Below are 18324 nucleotides of genomic sequence, written 5' to 3' on the forward strand. Positions count from 1 at the left end.
CTTCGCCTTGAAGGCTCTTTTCTAAACCTTGCAAGACCCTGTTGGCTATCATGTCCAGGCCATTCCGTCACTTTGATGGGAAATATTTGTTTTCCTTTGGTTTTGCTCCTGGCATCTAAACAGCAACCCCTCTCCCTGAATGCACTCAATCAGGACAGGCCCTGGCAGCCGCAGGGAGGAGGATGTTGGCAGGGCCGGGGACGGGGTGAGGGTGAGGGTGAGTTTGGTGGTGATGGTAGACCCGGGTTTATTTTCAGGGCACATCTGGCCCTGGGTAGCTTGACCGAGAGCAGAGCATGGGACTCTCCCCCTAGCAGGGATGGGAGCCCTCGGGGCTGGCGGCTGGAAGTGTGCACCTTTCTGCCTTTGCCCCCTGTCTGCTGTGTCCTGGGTTTCTTGCCCTTCCAGCTCCCCGCCAGGCTGGTCCTCCCTGGGAAGCTGGAGCCTGAGCTGCTGGGCTCTAACTCCCTGGTCTCTCAGGGCAACCAGGACAGGAAGGTAGTGCAGGGCCACATAACCGCATTTTGCAGACAAAGGCAGGGCCGGGTCTCTTGGAGAATGAGGGATGGGGGCACCGGCCAGGTCTTCTCCTCTGGAGCTGGGCTTTTGCTGTGATCGCACAGCCTCCCGGGGCTTTCCAGCCTGGAAGAGAACAAAGTGATGTGAGTCCTCTGGGATCAGAGGAATCAGGTTTTCCTCAAGGCTGTGCCACTGACAGGCAGCCGTCTGATCTCAGGCAAGTCTTCTCGCATTCCTCATCTGTAGCATGGTCGGGGAGCATTGCCTATCTCGTGGATGGAGTGGAGGGATGTCACTGTGGGCAGGTGGGTGTTTATTCTGGGGCAAAAGAGCCATCACAGAAGCAAACTACAGTGTGGTAGGGTCCCCTGCCCCCCTCTTCTGTCTTTGGCCCATTGGGGGAGGGGGAGTGGAAAAGAGAATGCTATGGAGCCAGCTCCAAAGGCTCTGGGGACAGGCATAGTGGGGACTGCCACCCGTGGTGAAGAGAGAGTGGCAGTGATGGCCGTGGGTGGGGCATGGGGCATGTGATAAGCAGTGCAAGGTGAGGATTAGTAATCTGTACCCCAGAGGCCCCAGCAATGCCCTTTTAGGTCTTTGGAAAGAGGGACATCATGGGACTGGCAATGGATGGTGTTGCAGGGGCCATCTGGAGAGGGCAACCAAGCCCTGGGCTCCATGAGCTGGAGGTAAAGCCTTCCTGGCATGGGACAAGGGGCCTCCCTGCTCCAGAGTCCCGTAGATCCACTGGACGCTTTGCTTAAAGGGAGCATCCAGGCGTCAGCCAGGGTCAGGGTCAATCTGGGGTTGAGGCCAGGGTTGTAGTGACAGTGGGCGAGGCTCTGCTTGGCACTTAATCTGGGCTGGGTCAGGGCTCCGTGAGGGTGAAGTAGGTGCTAGAACCGTGTCTGCACCAGAGGTCACCAGGGAGGAGCATTAGCATGCCGGGGACAGTCACCAGAAGAAGAAAAGCAAAATCAATAACCAGGACATTTATCCAAACGAGCCCTTTGTGGTCTCCACAGGTCCTGTTGGCAGGACCCACGCGCTGCGGGACCCAGAGCGGAGATGCGGAGCCGACACGCAGCCCCCCTCTCTGCCTGAATGACTCCAAAAGGAGCTATTTCGGCTGCTGCTTCCGTGTGTGTGTGTGTGTGTGTGTGTGTGTGTGTGTGTGTGTGTTTTCTCTCAGGGGACAAGCCCATTGTTGCCAGAGAGCAGACGTGACGGTGTGGACAGCAGGGGCGGGAGGAGGCCCAGAGAGGGAGAGAAATCATGTCAGGGAGATGGGGGCAGAGCAGCCGCAGAGCAGGGACGGTGCGAGAAGGCAGGGAAGGAGAGGGGTCCACGTGTGCACACACACACGCACACACACAGCAAGAGAGAGGGAGACGGTGGGAGAGAGACGGTGACTCAGGGGAGGGAGGACACCAGGGGAGCAGGGAGGACCTGCAGGGCTTCCATATGGGGAGGTCCCGAGGAGCAGAGAGCCAGGGAGGGAAAGAGAAGCCCACAGAGAGTGAGAGAGGTCGAGAAAGAGGCACATCCAGCCAGAGAAAATGAGCCCCAGAGAGGAGGGAGAGAGAGACACAGGGATGAGGAGGGAGAGCGGGACGGACGGGGCAGAGCGAGGCAGACACCCCTAGAAAGGGACCTGGAGACAGCAGATCCAGGCAGGACAGGGCCAGGCGCACAGGGTGAGGGACGCACGGTGAGTCTGTGAAAGATATATTTGATAGAAAAACAGACAAAAGACCGAGAGCCAAAGATGGAGCAGGGTCAACCCATAATTGGGAGAAGAGGGAAGAGGTCAGGCATACAGCGGTTAGGCACGAGCAGCCCTGCAGGGGCCGGGGTTCAGATGGCCTCCCACGCCCCGCAGGGGACCCCCTGCAGAGCAGAGCAAATGGGAGCCGGGATGCGCTGAGCACCTGCGCACACCTGGCACCGGACCAGAACCCCGGCTCTCTCCTCCCACCACGTCAGAGATTCCTATTGTGTTTCCACAAAACCGCATTCCTGCAGGGCGGAGGTCACGTCTCATACTGCACGCAGTAGGAGGCACTCAGGAATCTACCCACCGCCGAATCAATGTTAGAATGAACAAATGGATAACTGCATGCTTGGGTAACTGAGCCAGGAGCTACAGGCTGGTCCTGCCCACTCTATTGTTTCCTCTCTGCCTCTCTTTGTGTTGAGACAGAGTCTCCCTCTGCCACCTGGGGTAGAGTGCAGTGGCACCATCATAGCTCACTGCGACCTCCAACTCCTAGGCTCAAGCAGTCCTCTTGCCTCAGCCTGGTGCATGCCACGATGCCTGGCTAATATTTCTATTTTGGGTAGAGACAGAGTCTCGCTCTTGCTCAGGCTGGTCTCGAACTCTTGAGCTCAAGCAATCCTCCCACCATGGCCTCCCAGAGTGCTAGGATTACAGCGTGAGCCACTGCACCTACCCCCACCACCCTACTCTAGAGCTGGGTAGAATGTCGTAGGGTTAAACACCAGCGTGAGTGGGACCGAGAGTGCGTACGGGGGCACAACACCAAGTGCCACCTCCATTTGATAGTATATCAGTCTGTGCTCTTACTGTGTGCCAGGCACTCTTGTAAACACTTTACCTGTGTCATCTCATTTAACCCTCACAGCGATCCAGTGACATAGGCACTGCTGTGCTGTCATCTCATAGAGGAGAAGACTGAAGCTCATAAAGTGAAGCTCCTTGTCCAAAGTCATAGGGCTAGCAGATGGCGGGTTCAGGATTGAAAATAGTCAACCTAACATCCGAATTGAGCTCCTAACCTCTTTACGATTCAGCTTCCCCAGGAATAGTAGCACCTATATTTGTCTATAGCATCTTGGCTTGTGTAGCTTTTAAAAATTTACTGTGTATTGGTTCCCACAGCAGCTTGCTAGAAAAATCTATAGAGCCAGAGTTGTTACTAACATTTAAGAGATAAGAAAACAGGCACAGTGTTTGAGAGATGTGTCTAAAAGCACAAAGCTCACATGTAGCAGAATCTGCACTGGGACTTGGTCAGAGCCCTGTCCAATACATACTGCTGCTTGTGGGTATAAACCTTTCTCCAGATGGAACTTGCCAGGCTCAGGAAATTGTCTGGGTGCGTTGGACAGCCAGCCAATACAGGAGGTCCAGGGTAGGCTATCCGGGTGGCAGAATTTCAGAACTCTTGAAACCATATATCTGGGTTTGAATCCTGGCTCTAGTCAGTGACCTGGGGCAAGGATTACTCAGTTACTTTGTGACTCAGTTTCTCTGTTTATAAAATGGAGATAATAATAATCGTACCTGTTTAGTATTGTTATGAGAATGAAGTGAGTTAATATTTGTAAAGCACTTATAACCATCTCAGTGTGTAGTAAGGTTTTGACAAGTGTTGTGAAATAAATCAAATAGATAAATAAAATAAGTCAGGAGAAGGTGTCCTAGCCAGAAATGGGGTCTGGATAACTGGGCACCAGAGTGAATCAGAACTCTGGACAGCTCCCAAAGCTTCAGAGCCGCCATATTGGTTCCACCTGCTAGGTAAAGCTCTTTGGTGGTGAGATAGGTCTCAACCCTTTATTCTTAATTATCATGAGGTTAGGGGGGGCTCCTCCACACCCTCAGGTGTCTGTCCTGTGAGGGAGGGCACAAAGCTTGTCACCAGGAGGGCCCATGTCTTTGGGGCAGGGTGTGGGGAAGAGACCAAGCATCCCTGTGGGCTTGTTCTTGAAGAAACGTCCCTTTGCAGGATGAGGGACTGTACCCAGGGGCTTGTCTTCAGTGTGGTTAGGGAGTGTGGCCCCACAGATGTCTCCCAGAGGAAATACTAAGCTCACACAGGGGAAAGGCAAGGATGGAGACAGGGTTGAGGGGAGGAGTGGGGGAGAATGGAGCCCTAAAGAACTTCTTAAGGTTGAGATGTGGGCTGAGGGTTGCATACAGCTCAAAGCTTGGTTGAAACTAGACAGCTTCTGCTCTCCCAGTTACTTCAGAGCTGCTTCTGCTCCACTCAAATCCTGACCCACTCAAATCCTGATGGTGAGTTACTTCTCATGTGAAGAAATAATTGTAATGACTCTCACCTATGAGCCACTCCTATGTACCAAGACCTTTCACACATTGTCTCATTTAATCCTCACAACTCTGTGAGCTGGATGTTGCCAGTCCTATTTTAGTGATGGGAAAACTGAGGCTCAGAGGAGTCAATAACTTACCCAAAGAAAAACTGCTAGCAAGTGACAAGCTTGCTGTTTCTTCTCTTGACCTTGCCTCTCAAGAGATACTGCTGTCAGTGCTAGGAATGGAGCCTTCAGGGGGTTTGCAGCCCCTTGTTACTTTCTTTTGCTGTAACCAATGGGGGCCCCGTAGGATGCAACCACAGTGTCTTCTTGCAATGGCAAATTGCTGATGTCTCAGACCTGTCTATGACGACAGACAGCTTCAATAGCTGGAGTCTACCTCAACTCAGGAAGAAATAAGCACTCCCTCAGAGACAGCTCCTGTCAGGGCTACCTACCCCACACCCCGCCTGCTCATGCCCGTCTCTGCTTCTTCCACAGAGGATGTGGCTGAAGGGAAGAACGCCATCCTCATTGGGATGAGCCAGTGGAACTCAAACGACCTGGTGGAGCAGATGGAGACCATGGGGAAGCTGGAGGAGCACCCAGGTGAGGTTCTGCTTCCGTCCTGGCCACGATGTGTGTGGCAGGGTGGGCTATAGGGCCAGCAACCGGGGCTGGGTCTTTGGTCTTCTGTGAAGAGTCCCTCTGTCTGGGTACCTCCCTTATAGCATTCCTGAGCTCTGGGACCTCAGGAACTCTCTTGGCGACTTCTGTGGGGTTTTCTGTGGCAGAGCCACTCCAGGGTACTTCTGCAGAGCTCCCTCTGTCGGTAGAGTGGCTATCCTGGTGGCATGGATGATTAATGGCAGGTGGCTGGGGCCAAGCTCCTTGGACTGTCAGGCCTGTGGGGTTGGGATCTGCTGGATAAGAAGGGGGGCAGCTGGAGGAGCCTTTGAGCAGGGGCAGGAGCTGAGGTCTAAGGGGAGAGAGGGACAGCAATGTGTGGCAGGGTGGGCTGTGGGGCCAGGAACTCGGGCTGGGTTTAGGATTTCCTTTATCTGAGTTGTTGAAAAAGGAGTATATGGTGGGGATTAATCCAGAAGGCTTTTTAGGGGGAGGGGGTGTCTAGACCAGGAGCTCGAACAGCAGACAAAGCAGGCTGAGCCTTTTCGGCACCCATCCATCTAGCTGTTTGGCCATTTTTCATGACAAACAGGATGTTTATGAGCACGTACCGTGTATAAGTGCTTCGCAGGAGGGACCAAAGATGATTCAATGGAGGCCTCTGCCTTGTGATGTGTGACACAGTGGACGTCAAGACACAGGGCATCAGCCTTCAGCTGAGGGTCGTTGGCCCAGAGGGGAGAGGCAGGACGAGTAGAACGAGGCAAGGGAGGGGATGCAGGATGGGCTCTGGACAGTGAAGTGACAGGGCTTTGAAAGGCAAGTGGATGATGTAATTGAGGAAGTCATAAAAGCTGAGCTGACATATGGGGAAACTGAGGCTCAGAGATCCTCAGCTGAGGGCTGTGCCTGATTAATGTGATGCTGGAGTGAGAAGCAGAGCCAGGGCTGGATCCCTGTCCAGGATGCAGGGTGCTGACCTCTGTGCCTGTCACCCTCAGGTCAGCTCCTTCCACCCTCCTCCCTGACCCCGCATGCCCCTCCTCCACTTCATCTCTTCCTCCTCTCCTCTCCTCTGTCCTGTCTTGGTTCTGTCATTCAGAGTCATGGTCTGGGCCAGAGCTGCTGAGTGCGTAAGGCCACCCTGTCAAGAGGTGATCAGTGAGATGGCCCTGGCCCAGGCCACGAGGATGGCCACCTTGGTGGCAGCTCTCTTGGTGGCAGCTCTCTCTCTTGGTGGCAGCTCTCTTGGCGGTTGCTGTCTTGCCCTGGCATCTGCTCCTCCCATCCCCCACCCTTGCCTCCTTGGTTCAGAGCCCTCCCCCTGCCACAGCACCCGTTCTGAGAAATGGGCAGGCCTGGGATGGTCGTTCCATGTCACAAATGAAGAACCTGAGCTCAGAGAAGCAGCATCTTGCCCCAGGTCCTCCAAGTTAGTGGTGGCATCAGTCAGGCCCAGGTCCCTGGTCTCCTGATTCCCAGTCCCGGGCTTCACCTCCCAGGTTGGACGGGGGCTTGGCACCATTCTGGGCCCCCACAAAGTCAGGCCCAAGAAATTCAGAGTCTTAAAGGAAAGACATTCTGGATCCTTGTTCCATCCACAAGAAGACCAGGCTCTGAGTCTGGTCCCCAAGGCCAGTCCAGGGACAATTTCCCAGTCTTCACAGCTGTATTTGCAGATGAGTCTTCTGTCTGCTTTTTCCTTCACCCCAAGGATCCCAGAAGGGGCCCAGAGGGGTCATGGATTCTAGGTCCTGCCCCACAACAGTGCTCGTTACTGTGAAAAGACAAACCCGGGTTTATACTCACCACCCATCTGGCCATCCCCTTCCCACCCCCTACCCCCACTTGTCTGCCAAAGAATGTGTGACTCAGATGCAGTGTGAGCTAAGGAGAGGGTGTGCGAGAGGCAATGTGAGCTGAGAGGACAGGGGAGGGCAGGGACAAGGAACTGTGCATATGTGAGTCCATATAAAGAGCAGAAATTACAGTTGTGGAGTCAGAGAGGTCTTGGTTTGAACCTCAGCCCTGCCACTCCATGGCTTTGTGGTCAGGGACAGTCACATCCCTCTCTGAGCCTCACTTTCTTCATCTGCAGAGTGGGGGACTACTACCAAGTTGTAGTTATCTCATTAAATGAGATAATACTTGCAGAGTGCATTCAATGGCAGGTCATTTTTATAACGATGGGAGAAGGGGCGAAGAGTGGACGACCTTGCGCAACCAACACAAGCTTCCTGCTGCTCACGCGCGACTGAATTAGGGGCAGTGCTTGCCCGAGTCCGAGTCCCAGAGTCAGTGGATGCTGTTTCCTCCCAGTGCAGAATGGGGGGCAAGAAGGCGAGAGGGAGAGTGGGGGTGGAGGAGGGAGCCAGCCAGATTTCCAGCAACCCGTTCTCCTGCGCACTCACCCTGTGAATTCCCGCAGGGCAGCAGAACACGCACATCCCTTTCATTCATTTCGACAGTCATTTATGGAGCCACCACGGGGGTCCGACAGTGTGCCAGATGTGGGGGGAACAAACAGCAGCAGGATGGCACTGCCACCTGTTGGGAGTGGGAGAGGCAGATCAGAGCCGCGGATCACTGCGCAGTAAGAGGCTCAGCAAGGGGCTCTGGGAGGCCCTGGGAATACCTTGGGGAGAGGAGGCTCCCCGTGCATTTCCTGGAAAAGGTTGCAATCAAAACTGGCAGGTGTAGATAGAGTGTATATCCCTGCCTCCTTCCAGTTCCCTGCCCTTGAACACAGAGCTCACTCCAGGGCCCCCTCTCGTGGTTGACACCCTGGCCCATCACACTGCCCTGGTGGGTGCTTGAGCCACCCTCAATGACAGCCGTCTCCAGCCAAGACCTTTCTCTTGGGCTCCAGACCCATATTTCTGGTAGCCTCCTACTAACCGCTACCTGAATGTCCTGGAGACTCCTTCCGCTCCACAGATTCCCCCTGGAGCTGCCCTTCTTCCTCTTGAACCTGAATTCTGTTTTGTATCCATCTTTTCTCTCCTTAGCCATTACACCCTATGTTGCACTGGTATTCTCAGGCTACTCTCCCATCTCCAGTTCTTGAGTGTGTGTGTGTGTGTGTACATGGGTGCACATGCTAGCGGTACTTCACGGATTGCATTTCTCCATTTTTTTTTTATTGTGAACTCATCTTGCTCACATCGCCACCCCGCCCACCCTGCTTTTCATTTCTGCGGGAGCCTTGCCTGCCCTTGGCTGTGAAACCGTCCTTATAGGGACTGGTTTTGTGTTCCTTTCCGCTGGGCCTGAGTGTTTCACTCATCTTGAATATTTTATATGCTAAATTTATAGTTCTGAGTTTCCTTTCTACATGGGTGGTGTAAATTTAGACCCTACACCCATAAGTGGTGCAGGCTTAGGGTTTTTAATTACTCATGTGTGACTTTCTTTCTCACTGCCTGTGAATGGTTTCTTTGCTGCTTCCCCAATGGAGCTTTTCTTTTCTTTTTAAAGCTCCTTTATGGATAGAGTAGCCCTTCAAGGATCCCCACTATAAAGGGGGCGTCAGCCTTAACTACTGCGGAGGTCCGGTTGGTGGCGCTCACGGTGCCGTTCCCAGGCTCTGGCCCTGGAGCCCCTGTCCTGCCGATTTCATGGGATCCGCAGTCTCCTGTGTCCCAGCTTCCGCTTCTGTCTCTGGATTGCAGTTCCCTCTTTATTTCTGGCACACTTGTGTATTACACATGCTTTATTTTAAGTTTGGTTATATGGTTCCCTTTTTTGGTAATATATCGCCCAGCATATATGTATTGTAGTGGAAAAGAATCCTTCAGCATCAGCTCAGTGCACCTTATCAATTATTATTATTGTTGTTCATATTTTACAATTGTCTTGCTGTTTTTATTTAACATTGTTCATTGTGGCAAAATATGCATAACATACAATTTGCCATTTTAACCGTTTTAAAATGTACAATTTAGTGGCATCAAGTCCGTTCACACTGCTTTGCGACTGTCGCCACCATCCGTCTCTAGAACTCTGTCATCTTTCCCAGCGGAAACTCTGTCCCCTTTAAACACCAACTCTCAATCCCCCCCTCCCCCAGCCCCTGGCAGCCGCCATTCTACTTTCTATCGATCTGACTTCTCTAGGTAGCTCATACGAGTGGTATCATACAGTATTTGTCCTTTTATGTCTGGCTTATTTCACTTAACATAATGTCTTCAAGGTTCATCCATGTTGTAGCATGAATCAATACTTCATTTCATTTTCTGGATGAATAACTTTCCATTGTATGTATATGCACCACATTTTGTTTATCCATTCAACTGTGGATGGGCATTCAGGTTGCTTCCACCTTTTAGCTATTGCAAATAATGCCGCTGTGAACATTAGTGTGTAAATATCCACCTTACTTCCTGAATTAATTCCTGGAAGGAAACATCAACACTACACATGAAACCAAAGTCTCCCTTAGTTATTCTTTCAATTGCAGACCTCGCTGCAGAGTTGATCAATGTGTAAGGTATCCCTCTAGAGATAGATCACATGAGACATTAGTGCTGCAACTTATCCCCCCCGCCCCACACACACCTAACAGTAGCTCTTGGAGAGCTCTTCATATGAGTGTACTGTGTTTCCCCGAAAATAAGACCTACCCATAAAATAAGCCCTAGCAGGATTTCTAAGCATGTGCGCAATATAAGCCTTGCCCCGAAAATAAGACCTAGTGATGGGCGTGCCTACACAGCGCATCTGCACAACCCATGCATTTAGTTCCAGAGCGGTAAAGAAGACGAGCTGCCCTTCTCATCTGCCCCATCGTGACAGCTACTGTCCCAGAGGTGACTGGAAAGGTGTGGGCAGCCCCACCAACAAGGTTGGCTCCCCCTTGTCAGGTCCTGGCCATCCTGTGCGTGCTGCAAACTGAGGCTTTGAGGGAAAAGTCTCCTCAGTGAAGTGAGGAGCAGGACTATTGTGTGTCCCCAGGGGTGAGAAGGAAAGCTGTGGCCGCCATTTTACTCAGCACTGTGGGCCTCTCTCACCCCCCGCAAACACCAGGGGATAGGGGAAAAGCTTCAGCAAGCAGTCTCCTACTGAGCCCAGAGAGATCATTTCTGCTCCACTGTGCAGACAGAACCCAGTGCCCACTGGATCTCTGATGAATAAGCCAGCCCTGTTCGTTTAATGAGAGCTCTATTGCTTGACATGAGAGATTGGGGCCAATGGTTCTAAAGGAAATAGAGTCGCAAGAAATTCAGGATGGAATTCGGGGTTTGGAGAGTGATGATGATGTTCCAGAAGAAGACGACTTAACTATATTTGAATAAATGTAGATTGTTGTACCGTACTTAAAAAAAATAACACATCCCCTGAAAATAAGCCCTAGGGTGTCTTCTTGAGGAAAAATAAATATAAGACCCTGTCTTATTTTTGGGGAAACACGGTATATAGATTTCACCTCATCCTTTCCACCTGTATTACAGAAGTCCCCAACGTTTTTGGCACCAGGGACCAGTTTCATGGAAGACAATTTTTCCCTGGACCGGATGTGGGGGCATGGTTTCGGGATGATTTGAATGCATTACATTTATTATGCACTTTATTTCTATTATTATTACATTGTAATACATAATGAAATAATTATGCAACTCACCATAATGCGGAATCAGTGGGAGCCCTGAGCTTGTTTTCCTACAGCTAGATGGTCCCATCTGGGGGTGATGGGAGACAGTGACATCCAAAATGTGTTGCTTATGTCCATTCTACTCCATAATCTCATTTTGGTGGCTGTCACTGCAGAAAACCCTGCTTCATGAAGATAGGATGCTAGAAACGGAAGCAGGCTTTTGAGTGCTTTTGTGGCGATCTCAGGATATTCTGCTTTGACTTTAATCCAGAACATATGGAGATTTGAAGTTGTCTCAAACATACTTTCATTAAGGCCACTGTCATTTCTGATCTCAAGCAGATAATCCTTTTCTAGTACGGACAAAGTTGATTCATCTGGCTAATTCACAAATGGGTCATGGATCCATTTCCTTCCCAGTTTGGGGGTCTTTTGTGGTTGGGAAGTAGTGCTCAAACTCTTTTGAGAGCTGAGATAGGTGATCATGCACCAGCTGGGAGAAAGAAGGCCCCGGCTCAGTCTCTTTCAGAACCTGATGTTTGAAACATGTAAAAAAAACCCCCAACGTTCACTCGTCGCCCCCCATCGTTCCAGTTTGGCTTTGAACACAGCCACTTTATCTGCCGGCTGGAACGCAGCTGTCATTCTCCCCTGAAGTGACAGGTTGAATTCATTGAGCAGGTTGAATACGTCACACAAGTACACAAGTTTTGCGACCCCATTCTGCGCCACTGAAATGTGCTGCCAGTAGTGACTATTTTTCTAAAAGAAATCTCTGGAGTGGTGAGTGGCTCTTGCAACTCAGAAACTCCGGCCAGCGGTCTCCCTTTAGAAAGCCATCTCACTGCTGTGTATAAGAGAAGACATGTGTGTTCTGCGTCCATCTCCTCCCAGAGCTGCCTGAACAGACGTGAGTTAAGGGCATGTGCTTTAATGTGGTTGATAATTTTAATCACATCCTGCAAAACATTGTTTAGTTCAGGTGACATTTTTGGGCTAGCCAGCATTTCTCTATAGATGACACATAGATGACTCACATTCAGAAGTGACCTCCTTGACCCGAGTAGTGAAACCAGAGAGCCGTCCAGTCATGGCAGCCACTCTGTTCTGTGCCTATACCGACACAAAATGACCTATTCAGTTTTCCTGATGCATAATCATTCATAGACTTGAAGAGTTCTGCAACCGTGGTGTTGGTTGGCAACAAAAGTGCGCACACACCCTCCTGAAAAATATATTGCACAAAAACAAGCATTGTTGCCTTGTTGCCAACATGGGTAGACTTGTCCACCGTACCACGGTGACTCATTAATCCTCTCTAACAATTGTTCCTCAATATCCGCTGCTATCTCACCAATTTTTCTAGTTATGGTGCTAGCTGGAAGAGTAACATGCAATACCTTTTAAACTGCAGCCTCTCCTAAAAGTTCATGGCAAATGTCCTTAGAAGCCCACAGGATCAACTCCTCAACCATAGTAAAGGGCTTCCAAGCTCTAGCAATGTGGTCAGCCACTAAGAGTGATTCTCTCAGTGCAGACATATTTGATGAAGTGGCGGCCTTCAATAATCGCTTCTGTTTTTTTTTTTTTGTGGTCACACTTTTTTTTTCTTTTGGAAAAACTCCAAAGGCTTGTCTTTCAATGCAGGGTGCTTGGTCTCCATGTGGCGAGGCAGTTCTGAAGCTTTCCTGGCTTCGTTGGGTAGCCAGTTGCCACACATTTATACAAAGTGGGATTGGAGACTGTGAATCACCTGTTGCAATGAACCTGTAATTTAAGCAGGACTCTGGTATTTTCTTTTAAATGCAGCTTTCATTTTGTTGGCAGTCTCAGAGTCTTTTGCTGTCTCATCATTGGGTCTTTCTTCCTTTTCAGAGAAGCTCTCCAGTGACGTAGGTGTTTCACTCATTTTTTGCTAGGGTTAGCTTGTGGGCTTACCGAGACCGTGACTGAGACAAGTGCACAGTGTGGGAAAGAGGCGTGGACAGAAGTGGTAGATAAAATAACAGGTGGGCCATGTGCAGACTAAAATAAGTGTTGGATTCTGACTTAAAGCCACCAGCTGCAGCTTAACTGTCACTTGCCACTGACCGATAGGGTGTTGGTATGAGTCTGCAAACGATTGATTTATTATAGTCTCTGTGCAGTCAAACCTCTCTGCTGATGGTAATCTGCATTTGCAGCTGCTCCCCAGCGCTAGTATCACCGCCTCAGCTCCACCTCAGATCACCAGGCATTAGATTCTCATAAGGAGCACGCAACCTAGATCCTTCGCAGTTTATAGGGGGGTTGGAGCTTCTGTGAGAATCTAATGCTGCCGCTGATCTGACAGGAGGCGGAGCTCAGGTGTGATGCGAGCGATGGGGAGTGGCTGTCAACACAGGTGAAGGTTCCTGGGCTCGCTGGCCCGGGGGGTTGGGGACTGCAGCTTGGGGACCGCAGCTGTGCTATGGTATTTTCTACAATAGATGGACCATGATTTATTTAACCATTCTGCAGTGATAGACATTGGCATTTTTCATTTTTAAGAGAACGTTAAATGAGTTAAACGTATAAGCATGGACAATTATAATAGACACTGCCAAATGGTTTTCCTAAAAGACTGTGCAAATATACATTTGCACAGCAACCATGGATTAAGTTAGCCGTTTCTCCACAGTGTTACCAGATTTGACATTATCAAACTTTAAATTTTTACCTGATTGATGGGGGAAAATGTTTTGTTATTGTCTTGTTTTGTCTTTACTGATTTCTAGTGAGATTAAGCCTTGTTTCATAAATGTATTGACCGATCCTATTTTCTTTTTTCTGACTCTTTTAAGCATTATTTTTGCCCATCTTGCTATTGGATTATTTATCTTTTTAAATTGCTTTTTAGAAGGCTATATATATATATGTGTGTGTGTATATATATATATGTAAATTATTCATCTGTTATGTATTTGAAATATTGCCACTTTGCTGAAATTTCTTATTAGTTCTAATATAATGTATGTCAGTTGATTCTCTTGGGTTTTCTAGTTAGAGTGTCATATCATTTACAAATCTTCACAGTTACACTCTTGCCAATATTTATACTACTTATCTTTCTTTTAAATTGCATTACATTGGATCTCCAGATCCCTGCTGGAGTAGCAGCAGGGATAGCAGGCTTTCCTGTCTGATCCTGACTGTAGCGCCATAATGGAAATATGCTAATGTTTCACCAATAAGCATGACCCTTGCCCTAGGATTCCAGAAATATCCTTCATCAGGTTGAAAACAATGGCCTTTTTTCAGACATAACATTCAGTTATGTTTTCTTTCACGTTCTCCCCATTGTTTTTAGCCATTCTCCCTTTCCTACATTTCTCTCTCTCTCTTGTTCTTAATAAGCATTGCCAAAAGTTTCCTTATTTTGGTGGTCTTTTCAAAGAAATAGCTCTTACTTCTATTAACCAACTCTTCTTAAATTTTTCTATTTAATGTATATAAATTAATATTGCTGCTATTTATTTATTTATTTTTTTTGAGACAGAGTCTCGCTTTGTTGCCCAGGCTAGAGTTAGTGCCGTGGCATCAGCCTAGCTCACAGCAACCTCAAACTCCTGGGCTCAAGCAATCCTGCCTCAGCCTCCCAAGTAGCTGGGACTACAGGCATACACCACCATGCCTGGCTAATTTTTTCTGTATATATTAATTGGCCAATTAATTTGTTTCTATTTATAGTAGAGACGGGGTCTCACTCTTGCTCAGGCTGGTTTCGAACTCCTGACCTGGAGCAATCCACCCGCCTTGGCCTCCCAGAGTGCTAGGATTACAGGCGTGAGCCACCGCGCCCGGCCTGCTGCTAGTTTTTATTTCATTCATTCTTTCCTACTACCTTTCTTTGGGTTTATGTTATTTATACCTTTCCAAATTCTAGAGAGAAGAGCTCTTTAATCTTGTTTTCTAGTTCACGAATGCACAGGTCCCTCCCAAGGCCTTGCAGGGCCCTAGCAAGGTGTTCGCCTATTACCTTTTTGTGGTCAAATTTGTAAAAGTAAGATTTTTTTCATAATCTTTTTATTAAAGGGGACCCCAAAATTATATGAGCTTCAGTCCCCTTAAAACCTGGATCTGGCCTCTTTGGCAACATTCCACAGGATGTGGATAAGTAGCCCTTGTACTGTCTGTCATTCCTAAATAGTGCAAAACCTTCCTATTTCTCTTTACCCGAAGAGTTATTTAGAACCATTTACAAGAATCCTGGAAAATAGATTGTTTTCTTGCTAACTTACAATTTTATTCCATTGTGCAGAATGTGATGTGCTGTCCTTTTGAAATTTTCTTGTCTAAAACATGGTCTTTGTGTGTGTGTGTAGATGCTCTTTATAAGTTAAAAAAAGTATCTGTATGTGTTGAGTTTCTATTTCTTAAATCAACTATATTATCAATACAGTTTTCTCCTGTATTTCTAAAAATTTACATTTTTTTTTTGAGACAGAGTCTCATTCTGTTGCCTGGGCTAGAGTGCCGTGGGATCAGCCTAGCTCACAGCAACCTCAAACTCCTGGGCTCAAGTGATCCTCCTGTCTCAGCCTCCTGAGTAGCTGGGACTACAGGCATGCGCCACCATGCCTGGCTAATTTATATATATATATATATATTTAGCTGTCCAGCTAATTTCTTCCTATTATTTTTAGTAGAGATGGGGTCTCGCTCTTGCTCAGGCTGGTCTCAAACTCCTGAGCTCAAACAATTCTCCGGCCTCGGCCTCCCAGAGTGCTAGGATTACAGGTGTGCGTCCTCCTTCTTCTTATCTCTTGGTCCTTGGTGGGTTCTGCAAGTATTCCTTGGTTCCAACCAACAGCTCACCCATTCTCTCTTCATCAGCTGTTTCCATTCTGCTAGGCAGCTCTTCCCTGGAGTTTTTTGGTTTTGTTTTTTAAACAATCACCTTTCATTTTCATATTCTCTGATTGTTTTTTTTTTGTTTGTTTGTTTAACAATCTGACATTGATTCACGGAAGCCGTGGGCTCATTCTATGTGTTTTAGAGTCTCCTTCCGCCTGTTCTATTAAGTCTCAGAGTTTTCTGGCAGGTTACAGATGAGAGGGAATGGCCACACTTACGACTGATTCATCAGCCAAGGATCCTAAGTGAGATTACAACACGGCGCAGCAGTCATCTTGATTCTAATTATCTAAGGAACCACGCAGCTGCCATTCATCCTGTTCAAGGGAACTAGGCTTTTGCCAGATTAATTTTTTAAAATTGAGATATAACTCACATACTATAAAACCCACCCTTTTTAAAGTGTACAATTCAGTGGCTTTAATATATTCATGAAGCAATGTAACCGTCACCATTACCTAGTTCAAGAACATCTTCATTACCCCCAAAAGAAATCCTGTGCCCATTAACAGTCAGTCTCCACACTCCTTCCTCCATCCTCTTTATTTCATATAAATGGAATCAAACAATACATGACCTTTTGTGTGTAGCTTCCTTCCCTTAGCATACTTTCTTTGAGAGTCATCCAGGTTGTGGCATGAATCTATACTTCATTCTATCTTATGGCTAAATATTATTTCATTGTATGGATGCTTCACATTTTACCCATTTGTCATTGGAAGGGCATATGAGTTTTTTCTACTTTTTGGCTATTGTGAATAATGCTGCTATAAGTGTTCATATGCAGGTTTTTGTGTGGATATGTTTGCAATTATCTTGGGTATATATCTAGGAATAGAATTGTTGTGTCATATGGTAATTCTGTTTAACTTTTTGAAGAACTGCCAAATTCTTTTCCAAAGTAGCTGCACAGTAATGTAAAAAGTGTTCCAAATTCTCCATATCCTTGCCAACACTTGTTATCATCTGTCTTTTTGGTTATAGCCATCTTAGTAGGTGTGAAGTAATATCTCATTGCAGTTTTGATTTTCATTTCCCTCATAACTAATGAAGTTAAACATCTTTTCATGAGTTTACGGGTTATTTGTTTATCTTCTTTGGGGAAATGTCTATTCAAATCCTTTGCCCATTTTTAATTTGGGTTATTTGTCTTATTGTTGTTGAGTTGTAGGAGTTCTTTATATATTCTTGACGCTAGACCCTTATCAGATATATGATTTACAAATGTTTCTCCCATTTTGTAGGTTGTCTTTTCACTTTCTTGATAAAATTTTTTGAAGCACAAAATTTTAAAAAAATGTTGTGAAGTCCAATGTACATATTTTTTCTTTTATTGTCTGTGCTTTTGGTGCCATCTCTAAGAAACCATGGCCCAGTCCAAGGTCATGAGGATTTACTCCCATGTTTTCTTTGAAAGTTTTATAGTTTTATCTCTTATATTTAGGTCTTTGATTCACTTTGAGTTAATTTTTGTGTATGGCATGAGGTACGGGTTCTTTTGCATGTGGGTAACAAGTTTTCCCAGCACCACTTATTGAAAAGACTAATCTTTCTTTTGTTGAATTATTTTTGGTACCCTTATCAAAAATCAATTGATCATAGACATATGGGTTTATTTCTGGACTCTCAAGTCTATTCCACTCACATATATGTGCTAGTATGCCACACAGTGTTGATTTCTGCACACCTGCAGGAAGTTTGAAATCAGCAAGTGGGAACCCACCAACTTTGTTCTTCTTTTGCAAGACTGTTTTGGCTATTCTGTGTCTATGCATTTCCATAGGAATTTTAGGGTCAGCTGGTCAACTTCTGCAGAAAAGCCAACGGGGATTTTGGTAGGGATTACGTTGAATCTATAGATCAATTGGGAATACTGCCATCATAACCATATTAGTTCCAATCCATAAACATGACATGTCTTTACATTTATTTGGGTCTTCTTTAATTTCTTTCAGAGCTGTTTTGTAGTTTTCAGTGTACACGCCTTGCACTTGTTTTGTTAAATTTATTCCTAAATATTTTATTCTTTTTGATGCTATTGTAACTAGAATTATTTTCTTAATTTCAGTTTTGGACTGTGCATTGCAAGTGTATGAAAATACAATTGATTTTTGTATATTGATCTTGTATCCTGGAACCTTGCTGAACTTATTTATTAGTTTTATTTGGGGGGGTGATTCCTTAGGATTTTCTATGCACAGATCATGTCATCTCCAAATAGAGGAGGCTGCCTGGTCCGATGGTAGTGGGTTATCAGAACTTATTCACATTAGTGTCACTAAAGTTGGTATTCAACCCCCCACTGCTAAATTTGACTGGCTTTAAAAAAAATAAAAATAAAAAAAATAAAAACAAATAGAGGAAGCAGTTACTGACTAGTTATCCCTGATCAATTTCTCTGCCTCCAGCTTTCCAGAGAGCTATTTTTTCCCCTACCATTCACCTCCTAACTTTGGTTTATCCCCCCCCTTTTTTTTTGAGACAGAGTCTCACTTCTGTTGCCTGGGCTAGAGTGCCGTGGCATCAGCCTAGCTCACAGCAACCTCAAACTCCTGGGCTCAAGTGATCCTCCTGCCTCAGCCTCCCAAGTAGCTGGGACTACAGGCATGCACCACCATGCATGGCCAATTTTTTCTGTATATTTTTAG

The 18324-nt window shown here is 47.1% G+C and overlaps 1 protein-coding gene across 1 annotated transcript in view; it reads left to right on the forward strand.

Moving 5' to 3' along the window:
- The window catches only part of PITPNM3 (PITPNM family member 3), a 90042-nt gene that overhangs the window by 22643 nt on the left and 49075 nt on the right, over window positions 1-18324 (forward strand). The window contains exon 3 of the mRNA XM_012779159.2: window positions 5083-5190. Coding sequence (XP_012634613.1) covers window positions 5083-5190 — 108 coding nt within the window. The remainder of the gene's footprint in view (window positions 1-5082; window positions 5191-18324) is intronic.

The sequence above is a fragment of the Microcebus murinus genome, chromosome 18 (assembly GCF_040939455.1).
Source record: "Microcebus murinus isolate Inina chromosome 18, M.murinus_Inina_mat1.0, whole genome shotgun sequence".
In the NCBI taxonomy this organism is placed as follows: domain Eukaryota; kingdom Metazoa; phylum Chordata; class Mammalia; order Primates; family Cheirogaleidae; genus Microcebus; species Microcebus murinus.